This window comes from Thamnophis elegans, chromosome 2 (assembly GCF_009769535.1).
Source record: "Thamnophis elegans isolate rThaEle1 chromosome 2, rThaEle1.pri, whole genome shotgun sequence".
NCBI classification, from domain to species: domain Eukaryota; kingdom Metazoa; phylum Chordata; class Lepidosauria; order Squamata; family Colubridae; genus Thamnophis; species Thamnophis elegans.
The window spans coordinates 72734405-72747168 of record NC_045542.1 but is presented as its reverse complement, the minus strand read 5'-3'; the positions used below and the strand labels follow the sequence as shown (position 1 = coordinate 72747168).

At 33.2% G+C, this 12764-nt stretch overlaps 1 protein-coding gene across 1 annotated transcript in view; it reads left to right on the top strand.

The window, feature by feature from the left end:
- Window positions 1–12764, top strand: part of SLIT3 (slit guidance ligand 3) — a 506804-nt gene that overhangs the window by 420021 nt on the left and 74019 nt on the right. Inside the window, 4 exon segments of the mRNA XM_032210926.1 lie at window positions 430–501; window positions 5647–5810; window positions 7089–7213; window positions 12050–12147. Of these exon segments, the coding sequence (XP_032066817.1) occupies window positions 430–501; window positions 5647–5810; window positions 7089–7213; window positions 12050–12147 (459 nt within the window).

Sequence of the window (12764 nt, the reverse complement as noted above, 5' to 3'; positions counted from 1 at the left end):
TTAGGAGCACGGTGGCTTTCATGGTTATGATGCTGGGTTGGAGGTTAACCAGCCTCTGTTTGAAACCCAAGTGCTGCCATGGGGTGGGGAGGGTAAGCTCTTGTCTTTGACTCCAGCTCCTTCCAGGGACATGAAAAGAACTCCCAGATGGCCATTCCCAGGCAATGGTGATATTACCAGCTAATCCTTTCAACCCAGAACCACCACGGTTGCATCGCATCTGATTGCATCACATTGCACTTATGTTAGAAGCACTTTGGTAGCATTGTGATGCGATACAATGCTTCCTTTTAAAATCTTTCTTGGACAAAATAGTGGAGAACATGAACTATATTGCTTGTTATTTAGTCAATAGGTTTTTAAACCTAACTTAAACTCTTTTTGTATGGTAACTGTATTTGAAGATAATATTACTTTTGTTTTTCCTAGAACGCTTCATGGCAATGATATATCCAGTGTCCCTCAAGGGTCTTTTATTGATCTTGTGTCACTTTCCCACCTGTAAGTATTGTTATCCTCAAGAGATTATTAACTCTGTACAAATGGGAGATTGCTATGGGAGATTTAAATAGCTACCTGCCTGAATGCCACAATTATCATGATATGTATTTTATTTAGATAAATTATATTTTCTAAGCAAATGTGGGGAAAAACCCTTACTTTTTGAAACCTTAATTGTCAAAGAGAAAATAGATCATTTGTTAAGTCTACTTATATCAAAGTTAGACTCTAAAGCAAATTTTCAGCAAAATATGTAAAACTTTTTTTAACTTAAATGGTGAAAAATATATGGATAAATGATCAAGTCGGCTTATGCTATTAGTTCTTAATTTGCCCAGTAGTAGCACTATTGGTCCTTAGCTGTCCAGAATATTTTTCCCTATTTAAATAGGATCAATCTCCACTTCTTCACTCCAAACAGAATAGAATTGCCATTGCTAGGGGTGGGGAAAGAAAATAGAAAAAAAGGACAAGTTAAAAGCCACGTAGGGACATATAGTTGCTGGAAAGATACCATCATGATTATGCTTTATGAACCATGTTATATTATAGTTTCTTCACACCCCATTTAAATTTCTATATTTCCCATTTGCTGTATCAGGGTATTTTGGGAAGAATGGCATTCTGAAACAGTTTTCCAAATAACATAAGCTGAACAAGAAATTAGTGTTGGCCTATATTATATCTATTCTCTTTTAACCCCATAGTGATCATAGAAAGGAATTAAAGTACATGTTTAAATTTCTAAATATTTCATTCTTTTTTAAACTTATATTCATTGCTCAGATAGTATCTATTTTTTCAAATGAAGATATAAATTATTTATGCAGTATGATACTTACTAATAAACAACATGATAATGCTTTATTAAAGATCAGGTTTGATGGCATTATTAAAGTCAAAATGATTTCCAGTTAGTTTAAATTCTACTAAAAATGAACATAATTTTTCACATTCACTTAAATAAATGTGATTGATTACATATATATACCCCTAAATAGGATTTTGAGGACAATCCTATTGAATAAGCACAGTGCTCCATTTCTGGATTATATAATAATTTTCATTATAATTATTACAATAAGGTAAAGGTAACTTTACTTTACCTTTATGTTTATAATATTTTTTATTACAATAGCAATTACTAGCTATACATGATCTTCACGAAAATGTTCTGCAAAGAAAGAATTATCCAATAGAGAAGCCAGGAACAAAGAGAACTAGTCTTATGAGATTCCCCCCCCCCCCCCAATTTTCACAAGGTTTCTGTAACCTCGGCCACTAATATGCCACTTGACAGTCATTCATCCTTCTTCATTTGTTCTGCATCACGGCATACAGTAAATGTAAAAGTATGGTATTTTCTTCTGAAATAATAAATTCTGGGCCCATTAATTATTTTGGCTGCCAACAGCAATCACATATATTGTTTACAGAATAAATTGACAAATAAGGGTTGAAATTATGTATGGCTTTAGAATTGTTTTGTTGACATGCTAAGTACATATTATATCTCCTTAGAAATGAATATTATCTTATTACCACTTATCTTTGAAAATAGTATGTGATATTTAATATGTAATATTTACATACTGATGACTACATCAATTGGAACCCTACAAGATGGAAACAATCAATTAGGCAAAGTGCCCCCAGTTCAAATGTATTTATTTATGTTTGAAAAACACTACAATCCTTTAAAAAAAGTTTGGGGTAGAAGATGACTGATTGTGATCCATAAACTCAACTTCATCCTACCTTTTCCTAATCTGTGTCCTTTAAATTTAGTTCATTTTAAAATATCGTTTACATTGTATTTCAATATATAGTAATAACATTGAGCCCTGGCCATATATTTAATATATTCTACCCAAATTTTAGATATGTTATAGCTGTCAATTTTCTTGATCAGGAGAAAACTCCAACACTTCCATGGAATTTATAAACTTAGATGAACATGAATTAAATTTCCTCAACATCTTCTAACTTTCTGCAATAACAATTAGTAAAATAAAAATATGTGTATGCCAATATTGAACTAAATTAGACAATTTTATTTGCAATTTAGAATTCAAAATCATGGTGTGCTTTGATTAAAGCTTTTGGATGTACACAATATTTGTAACATTGTAGTCATTATCAACCTCTAGATAGTGTGCAATTTGAAATTTAGGATTCAAAATCATGGTGTGCTTTGATTAAAGCTTTTGGATGTAGACAATATTTGTAACATTGTAGTCATTATCAACCTCTAGATAGTGTGCAGTGGCCAGCAACAACAATATTTACATATTTTAAATTACATCTTAGGATTCTATTTTAAAAAGCTTGCAACAAGTACAAGATGCATTCAATAACTAATCATAATTATTGTGTTGAAGCAATAATGGCTTGCCCTTCATTATTTTTTTGTGTTATGACTCATTTCCATTTCCTCCTCAATTATTTATTTTATTTTATTACTCAACTATTTTTAAGGTTGCTTTCTTACCTTAAAAATGTTACTTTGTGTTATGTAACATCCATGGTAAAAGTCTAGGCTTTTTTTCTTTCCAATGACATCTTTGGGAGAACCTATGAAAATAAATATAATTTATTAATTTTGTGTGCCACACACCCCCACCCCAATAAATGTCCTTCTCTTGTTGGTTAACAATGACATTTAAATCTATATATTTAAAACAAGTGAAAGAGCAAAGCAGACAATGCAATCACGCAGTCAATCAAAAACATCTGCTAGCAATGGGAGGAAGGACATGAAATTAAAATGATGGAACTGATATTCCTATTTTTATTTGATGCTTTCCATATTTTGGGGGATGTTTGAAGACTAGATTATTAGTGTAACATATTGTTTATCAATTGGATCTTTATTAGTCCAAAACAGCTGTTCAAACAAATTTGTATAGTAAACTAGAACTAACTTAAGCGTATAGATTTGTATGTTGTAAGTACATGAGCATGAGTCAATCCAAATAATCTTTATCTGTGTGAAAATATAGAGAAGATATAAACTGGGTCCATTTAAGGAAACTTTGTTCTTCTTATTTAATTTTAATGTATGAACTCTTGCCAGTAATTCAACTCATGAACCCTCAGCATGAGTTTGTCTAGGGCAAGCTTATTTAATCAGTCATGTCTGTGGTTTTATATCAACAACTTTAGTTTATAATTTTATCCATCAGTATTCCATCTGCTTTTTTTCCTCAGTAAATCATTTTTAATATCGACTCCTTTTCTAAAACATATTTATGTTATCTGTAAAAAAAAGAGTCAAAACTCCAGAATTATCTTTTGATCATTCTTTTTGTAAATAAATTTCTTTCTCTCTAGAGGCCGAATCCAACTAATATTTTCTTCTCCACAAGAACAATTTCTAAGCTTTAAGTAAAAACTTAATGTCAAAATCAGTCTCACGTAATCTTTAGACCATTATCCAAAAAAATTATTCTTGAACTTTAAGGGTTTCTGAACTCTTTAACATTATATTAAAACAGAACCTTTACAAAAATGGACTTAGAAAATATGTTCAAAAGCCATTGAAATGGACATTTCTTAAATATTTTAACTTCTCTAAAAATTTGCAACCATTACCTATTGTTAGAAACTTTTTTAAAGAGTCAAAGAGGAACATAAAAACCATCATATTCAATATGTCAATCCATCCAATACAATACCTAGTATTTATTTCATTATATTACACCTTTCTTTTAAAATTCTTAAGGATCATTTTATACTCATAAATAGAAATCAATGAGTTAGGTCTGATTATTCAATTTCTCCCAGCCAAAGGCACCCAATTAATTCTGTGACTCAGTCTTGATATAAATCTTGAGTTTTATCAAGTCTCGTTCAGTACAGTAAAAATTACTTTACAATGGTACTCAACACCTGCTGGAATAAACTCAATGATTTTAAGAAGTTCATAGAGATAAGATTGATTTACTTGATAAAAAAGTCTTAATGTATTAATGCTTTAGTTCCATACTCATTTATCTGGAAATAAACCCTACTGAATTTAATGAAACTTCTGAAAAGTTCCTGTTGTAAAGCTGAATTTCCATATTATTTTGTGAGTAACATCCATTGTTCAATGGTGTTTAGCAATAGCAGCAATAACACTTAGATTTATATACCGCTTCACAGTGCTTTACAGCCCTCTCTAAGCAGTTTACAGAGCCAGCATATTGCCCCCAACAATCTGAGTTCTCATTTTACTGATCTCAGAAGGATGGAAGCTGAGTCAACCTTGAGCCTGGTGAGATTCGATCTGGCAAACTACTGGCAGTTGGTGATCAGCTGAAGTAGCCTGCAGTACTACATGCTAACCACTGTGCCACCGTGGTTTATTTCTTAGTAGAAGTACAATACAATAGTATATAATATTGCACTATAAATAAAAAAATTTCTAATCATTATATTACACACTTGTTCTTTAAAAATATTAATATTTTAATAATGCTAATATTAATATTATCAGAATTCTGGTATGTAATCATTTTTTTCATTATCCTTACTTTCATTTTGTAATCAATGATAAGACCACCACACACACATTTGTCACCAAAGGGAAAATAATCATTTGTTTTTTATGTAAGGTATAATGGCTTCCAATCAGAAATTAAATGAGATACTGATCCAGAGTTGCCTGGAGCTTTTGAGACAAGAAGCTTGATAAGTTCGTAAAGTTACAGGAATAGATAGGGATTCTACATTACTTACATTCAAATTAAATTTAACCATCTTTTATCTGGAGCTGCACAAAAATCTTTTCCAGGTCTTGTGCCATGAGTGATGAAACTATATTGAGGATTGCTTTAAAAAAATCTTCCCTCCTTGTGCCTGGTCTCCTTAATCTATAGCTATCTACTTCCAACTTCAATTACCTTTTTAGATAATCCTGATCCTCTTCAATACCCATGCATTAAGATGAGTATATGCACCTATTCTTGCACAACTATAGGTACAAAAAGAATGGCACTGTAAATACTGGCAGATGTTGGCAGATATCAGAGACCAACAACTGGTATTAAAAACTGGATTTATAAATCAAGGAATTTTCTTCTAATTGTACCAGCATAAAGAAAGGAGTCATGTAATTGGGCAAATATCTTTTTCCATCTCTTTTTTTAAAACCCAATTTAGGGCACTCGGTACAAACCCTTTACACTGCGACTGCAGCCTGCGCTGGCTTTCAGAGTGGGTAAAGGCAGGCTACAAAGAGCCTGGCATTGCACGATGTAGTAGTCCAGATGACATGACAGACAGGCTTTTGCTAACAACACCAACTCAGCATTTCCAATGCAAAGGTAGGTATAATTCTTGGTCCTCTGCACTTAGAGAGGAGATCATCATGAAATTCCAATATAGTACCCTATACCAGAAAAATAGATTTAAAAAAAAATTGTGTAAGATGGCAATTGCTTTACGTCTAATGGGGAAAAAACATAGACACATTGGAGACAGCCTAAGAAAGGCTTTACTTTTGAGTGTAAAGAATTGAAATTTGAGGGAGGCAAAGAATTAAAACTTGGTTATGAAAGCATGCCATGAGTCAATTCTAATTTGCTTTCATAATCTTGAAACTAAACAGAAGCTGCTTACTTCTCTTTTGCCTAAAAATTCTGTTTCCAAAAACATTACTGTGATATATACATGATGCTTTCTTTTAATTTTGCATTTCCGTTGCCTTTAAATCTAGTGTTTCTCTGTATACAGTATTAAGGGATATTTCCAGTATTTGTGATGTTCCATTTTCTTCCCCACTGATCATAACAGAGCCACCCATGTGACAATTATATTAAGGATCCAGCTGATCCATAAGAAAAGATTTGGGTGTGATGGATAATGACAAGCATATATCTTCAACTCAGTATTTTACTGAAATTTACATCAAACTTATATCATTTTTTTTTAAATTGTGGATTTAAAAATGTATTCAAAGTGAATAAAGTTTACCATTCAAGTTCAATAGTGGTTATGTTTGAAATGTGTGGGATTTATTTTCTCTGCTTGACTAACTTTTAGTTTATCTATTCAGTCATTCTGTCATTACAGGAGCAAATGGTGATATACATAGTTCCCCTTTCCCCATTGTGAGATAAAATAATTTTTACCTTGACAGAATGCTCCTAAAGATAGTAGAGGGATGGCCTTGAAAGAAATGTGGCAATTATTTGTAAGACATGACCTTAACCCTTAGCATTTTCTTAAAACAGAAAAGTGTGGGGTTTCTAGTCTTTCGTGACCCAGGCTACCTCAAAGGGCTGACATTTCTTTCTTTCATTCATTTTGCTTTTATAGCCTGATGAAATGAATCCTTCTTAAGATACTATTTTTTACAAGTTAGCTTTGTTCCAGCACAGCGTTTGTACTTGAAGTGCACTAAGGTCACTGATACATAATATAGTAGCAGCACTTAAACTTCCAAGAGAATATTTCTTATTTTTTTAATGTATTTCTATGCACGTGTTTATATGGACCATGCACCAAAGACTCTGAGTTATGTACTTGTATATGAGGCGATCACTTGAAAATGTTTTAAATTGTTGTCAAACTTTTTCATATGTATTCTTGTTTTATTGCAGGAGCTGTTGACATCAGCATTGTGTCCAAATGTAACCCTTGCCTATCTACTCCCTGTAAAAATAATGGGACTTGCAACAATGATCCCGTGGATTTTTACCGATGTACTTGTCCATTTGGCTACAAGGTAGGGTAACTGATAATAGATGGAATTCAGTATTGAATAGCAATAGCAATAGCACTTAAACCAGTGGTAGGATTCAAATAATTTAACAACTGGTTCTCTGCCCTAATGATTTCTTCCAGCAACCAATTCACCAAACTGCTCAGAAAGTTAACAACCAGTTCTCCCGAAGTGATATGAACTGGCTGAATCCCACCACTGACTTATATACCTCTTCCTAGTGGTTTACAGCCATCTCTAAGCAGTTTACAGAGTTAGCATATTGTCCCCAACAATCACATAATACATAGGAGAAGATTGCACTAAAGAGAAATGAGTATTGTTTGAGCAGCACAATAAACAATGATATTATTTGTGGTCCTGCATCTCAAACATTTATTTTTTCTGAAGTGTGTAGAGATTTTTACAAAGCAGAACAAATAATTCCTATGCCTGTGATGTTACATTTGTATAATGTATGCTTAAAGACAGTATAAGATTGAGAAGTGAAATGCTTACAGATCTTAAGGGCTGGAAAAATAGAAGAAGAAAAACAGCATCAAAACCCAGTAGTACAAATACAAGGAACATTGTATGAATCTAAGTAAGCTTTCTTCAATATCTGAAAAATATCTCTACAATTGTGCTATACATTATTGAACAAAAGTGACTTGACAAGTTCAGATGTGAATGTTATGAAAAGAGCATTCTTTTTATACTAAGCTGTTCCCCACTAAAATATCATGCTAATTTGCTAACAATGCCTTTCTTCCTTCTCACCAGTCAGCTTCAAACATGGCTGTTCATCTGGAATCTATTACCTTGATAAATTATCTCAAACATACCCACTCAGCATTGTTATTCCTTGTTTGATGTAGATATGGAGTAAACTTTCTATGGAAAAGTTCACAGCTATATCAATAGGTTGTGGGACCCTTAATTCAAGTATGACTGGGCAAGACTGGATTTTATTGAATATTCAATGGCAAGGCAATTCTATCTTTTTCTGAAACATATAATTTGATAATCACAGCAGGTTTTCAGTCACATGCATTACTACAAAGGAAATGATATGATTAAAACCAGAGAGATGACATAATTCAATAGGATATGCTGGATAAAGTCATAAAACCTTAAATAGAGATCCAGTGGTAGAAAGCAGCAGTACATAGCAAATATATATAGTATTCTTGCACCACGGTAGCAATGATTTTAAAAATGTTTGATCCATCCATTTACATTAAACCTACATGAATATACTTTTGGTAACCTTATTGAAAGCCGATTAAAATGTGGATTAGACAATTTTCTCTTTGACTTGAAATCTGGAAGCATTAGGAAATAGAGGCTAGAGACTTTATAAAATCGAGCGCTCTTCCTGTAATAAAATAACGTGTGCCCTTGCACATTTGTAAGGATTTTATTTATTAGAAATGTCATAGACATGAAAATAACTTCAAAAGTATACAATCCAAAAAAATTATAAAAGAACATATATCCAAAAACATATATGCAAATTCTTCTAAATTATAGTGAAAACCACTTTTCTCTTTGATTTTTCTCCAATGTCATATTTCCCATAATTAACTGATTTTTCAGAAATGGCTTTTTAAAACTGTAAGAAAAGAATGCTTTAGAATTGAGATATACCTTTACTCAGTGAAGTTAAGAGATGTATTAACTGTGGAGCATGAAAACAAAAACATTTCCTTTTTCAGTAGGAAGGAAATTTTTGTTATTTGCAGACTGATTCTTTTTAGTAGACTAAACTAGATATCCCCAAGCCCCACACATACACCCCACCCCACAGCTTGCATAGGTCAGTTCCCTTCTCGCATCCACCCCATCCACTGGGAGATTGGAGACTGCTGGACCAAACTATTGGTTTGAGGTGGAATTTTTAAATTTGCTTGAGGGAGAAAAAACTAAGGAAATAAAGCCAGGAATGTGCATGATTCAAAAACATTTGGAAGACGTGCGTAGGAAGTCCACTCTTAAAATTAATGTAATTATTAAAGCTGTACTTCTTCCTCACCACCATTTTCCCCCCAGGCTCATTGGGAAGCCTGAAAATGGTGTGGCTATTTTTGAAAATAGCAAAGAAGTACTGTTTTTGCGTGAGATCCAAATTACTTTTTCCAAATAATTTTCAAGTGTGCACTGAGATACTAAAATATCTCAGTTCTCCATGCCCTCTCTTTATATATTTTTTACTTTCCATCTTTCAATCCCATTCCTTATCTGGACATCCTCTCTTCAATTAGAAATCATTCATTTGACTTTTTTCATCTATCTTAGAGAATATTGTTATGTCTGAGCTGGTATGGGAGAAACCTGATCCTAGTCTGCTCCCACCAATGGTTGCTGACTAGGTATCTTATTCTTCTAACTAAATAGATATTCTTCTAACTAAACTAAATCAGCTAACTGTACCCGACCACACTTGTTAATGTATCATAAGCTTCCTAACAGACAGGAGTCTACAGGTGAAGCTAGGCAAAATCACATCAGATACCTGTACCATTAGCACAGGAGCCCCCAGAACTGTGTGGTCTCCCCACTTCTCTCTTTACACCAATGTCATCATCTCAAAAGATCCCTCTGTTAAGTAGTACTGAAGTTTGCAGATGATACAACAGTGATTGGTCTCATTCAAGACAACAAATCTGCATATCGATGGGAGGTTGAACTAGCCTTGTGGTGCAATCAGAACAATCTTGAACTAAACACACTCAAAACAGTAGAAATGGTAGTAGATTTTAGGACAAACCCTCCTATACTACCACCTCTTACATAACTATACAACCCAGTATCAACAGTAAATACCTTCAAGTTTCTAGGTTCTATTGTATCTCAAGACTTGAAATGGACACTTAACATCAAAAATGTCATTAAAAAAACACAATAAAGAATGTTCTTTCTGTGCCAACTCTGAAAGCTCAAACTGCCTAAAGAGCTGCTGATTCAGTTCTACAGAGGAATTATTGAGTCTGTCATCTGCACCTCTTTAACTGTCTGGTTTGGCTCTGCAACCAAACAAGGCAAACAAAGAATTCAACGGATAATTTAAAACTGCAGAAAAAACAATCACTACCAACCTTCTTCCATTGATTCCTGTATACTGCACAGTCAAAAAGAGGGCTATGAAAATATCTACAGACCCCTCACATCCGGGACATAAATTGTTTCAACTTCTACCCTCAAAATGACGCTATAGGGCACTGCACACCAGAACAAGTAGACACAAGGACAGTTTTTCCCTAAATGCTATCACTCTGCTAAACAACAAATTCCTACAACACTGTCAAATTATTTACTAAGACTGTATTACTGTTATTCTTCTCATCCTTCCTATTACATATCTCTTCCCACTTATGACTATAACCATGTTGCTTGTATTTTTACAATTCATATTGTTCTGTGTGTTTGTAGTATGATTTGATTGCTTATTAGTAATCTTATCATTAAGTGTTGTATCTTATGATTCTTGGTGAATGTATTTTTTTTCTTTTTCCATTGTTTCCTTTTATGTACACTGACACCATATGCACCAAAGACAAATTACTTGTGTGTCTAATCACATTTGGCCAATAAAGAATTCTACTCTATTCTATTCTATCCTATCCTATCTTTGGATCATTCACTCTTTCTTAATCAAACTTTATTAAGCAAGTTATTCTTGTGGGGAAAATGGGAAGAGAGATGTTATATATGTTGCCTTGAGTTGTTGAACATACCAACCTATATAAGGCAGGGCATGAATTAGATAAATAAATAAATAGTCTTATCTAACCAGGATGCTCTTTAGATATATAGACATTTTCTTAGCAATGACAATGCTTATTGGAGAATTCATAAAGAATAGTCCTTGTTTTTATGTACCTTTATTGATTATAAAATAAAGTATATAATTTAGCAGGACTCTATGCTAAAGAAAGTAAAGAAAATATAGTAGGAGATGTAAACATGCTTGCACCTTTAGCTACAATTTTATTTTGTATATACCATAGTATGCATAGCCCTTTTTGAGTAAAGCCAATTTAGCTAAAGGGGACCCTAACATGGATAAAGTTGTATTTTAATATACATTAAATTGTTCAGGGAAAAAAACTTCTGGAAATTTTTAAAGTTTTTGTCTGAATTGTAAAAACATGAACAACCAAAGCTTTACCTGAATGGATTTGAATATTATAAAAGACAATGGTTTCATTTTATTTTACATCTTTATAGCAGTTTCATACTACATTTAATATGACTTCTATTTCCAAGCATTGACTATCAGAACCTCTTCCTCTATTACATGCAAAGAATCAGTCTGCAAACAATATGTTCTGTAAGCAGAGAAGCTCATCCTGAAATCTCTGTTAGAAAGAAATAATACTGTCTTTGGAAAAGGATGCTGATGATTTAACTCAACAATAAAGTAAAAACCAGTGCTGCACGGTTTTTTTTACAAACATACTTTGAAGAGGCAATTTTTCTAACTGATGATACTTTGCTGAGGGGTTGATTAACTCAACAGCCTAAGACTCAGCAAGTGGCTGTATGTCTCTTTTCATATAAATGTTTATTGTTTTTATTGAATACTTTACAAGGACATAATATGGACCACATATTCAAAAACTGGATGATAAAATGTCTTTCACCATGCAGTTCCAAGTACTCATGTATTTATTATCTTCTTGCTGTCTTGCACTGCTTTTATAAGGAAAAAAAATAGTTTCACTGAATAAGAACAGATGATCTGATGCTGAAGGATATATTCTTTGTGCCCATGAAGGCCAGGTTAGGAAAACAGAGTGAACTTTCCTGTCAGTGATAGAAAATGACTAATGTTTTCTGTTTAATTTTTACTGATAGGGTCGAGATTGCAGCACACCTATTCATGCTTGCATTGAGAATCCATGCCAGAATGGGGGAACTTGCCATCCTACTGACACAAATCAAGATGGATTCAGGTAATCAATAACTAAGCATGGTTAAAATCAAAGCAATGGATAAAGCAACTTGTTTTCATTACTTCGATGCATAAAAAGCTACTGTACAAAACCATCCCAGAGAAATTAAACTAAAGCATGGTCTAGATTGGCAAAGTAAATCATTGGCCCAACCGCTTTGAATGAGAAAGCTATACATGCACTTACATCTTTCCTGTTTAAAACCTGAGGACTTAAAAGTATTTCGCTTTGTCTTTACCAAGACCTTCATCTGAAACAAAGAATTATATTTGGGTCAATGTTGGTTGGATTGTGTGCATGCAGCCATCCCATTTTGATTCTAATGATGTGCTCTGGAGCATATGAGAGTGCGATGTAGCAGTTCTTTACAAGAGGTTGTAAGTCAAATCTTTTCTGAGCACAAAGCAATGATTTCAAAGATTTTCAGACAGGTGCTATATTAAACTGTTAATATATGTTTTATCTATTGCCACTTCTCTTATTAAATCCCTACAACTTCCAAGTTCAAACCATTCACTGATTTCATTGTAGATTGTTTAAAGTGGCATTTTTAGGGTAGCTTGCCCCAAAGAATCCAGCTGGATTCTAAGAGGTCTCAGAAGTGTTTGGGCTGGTTC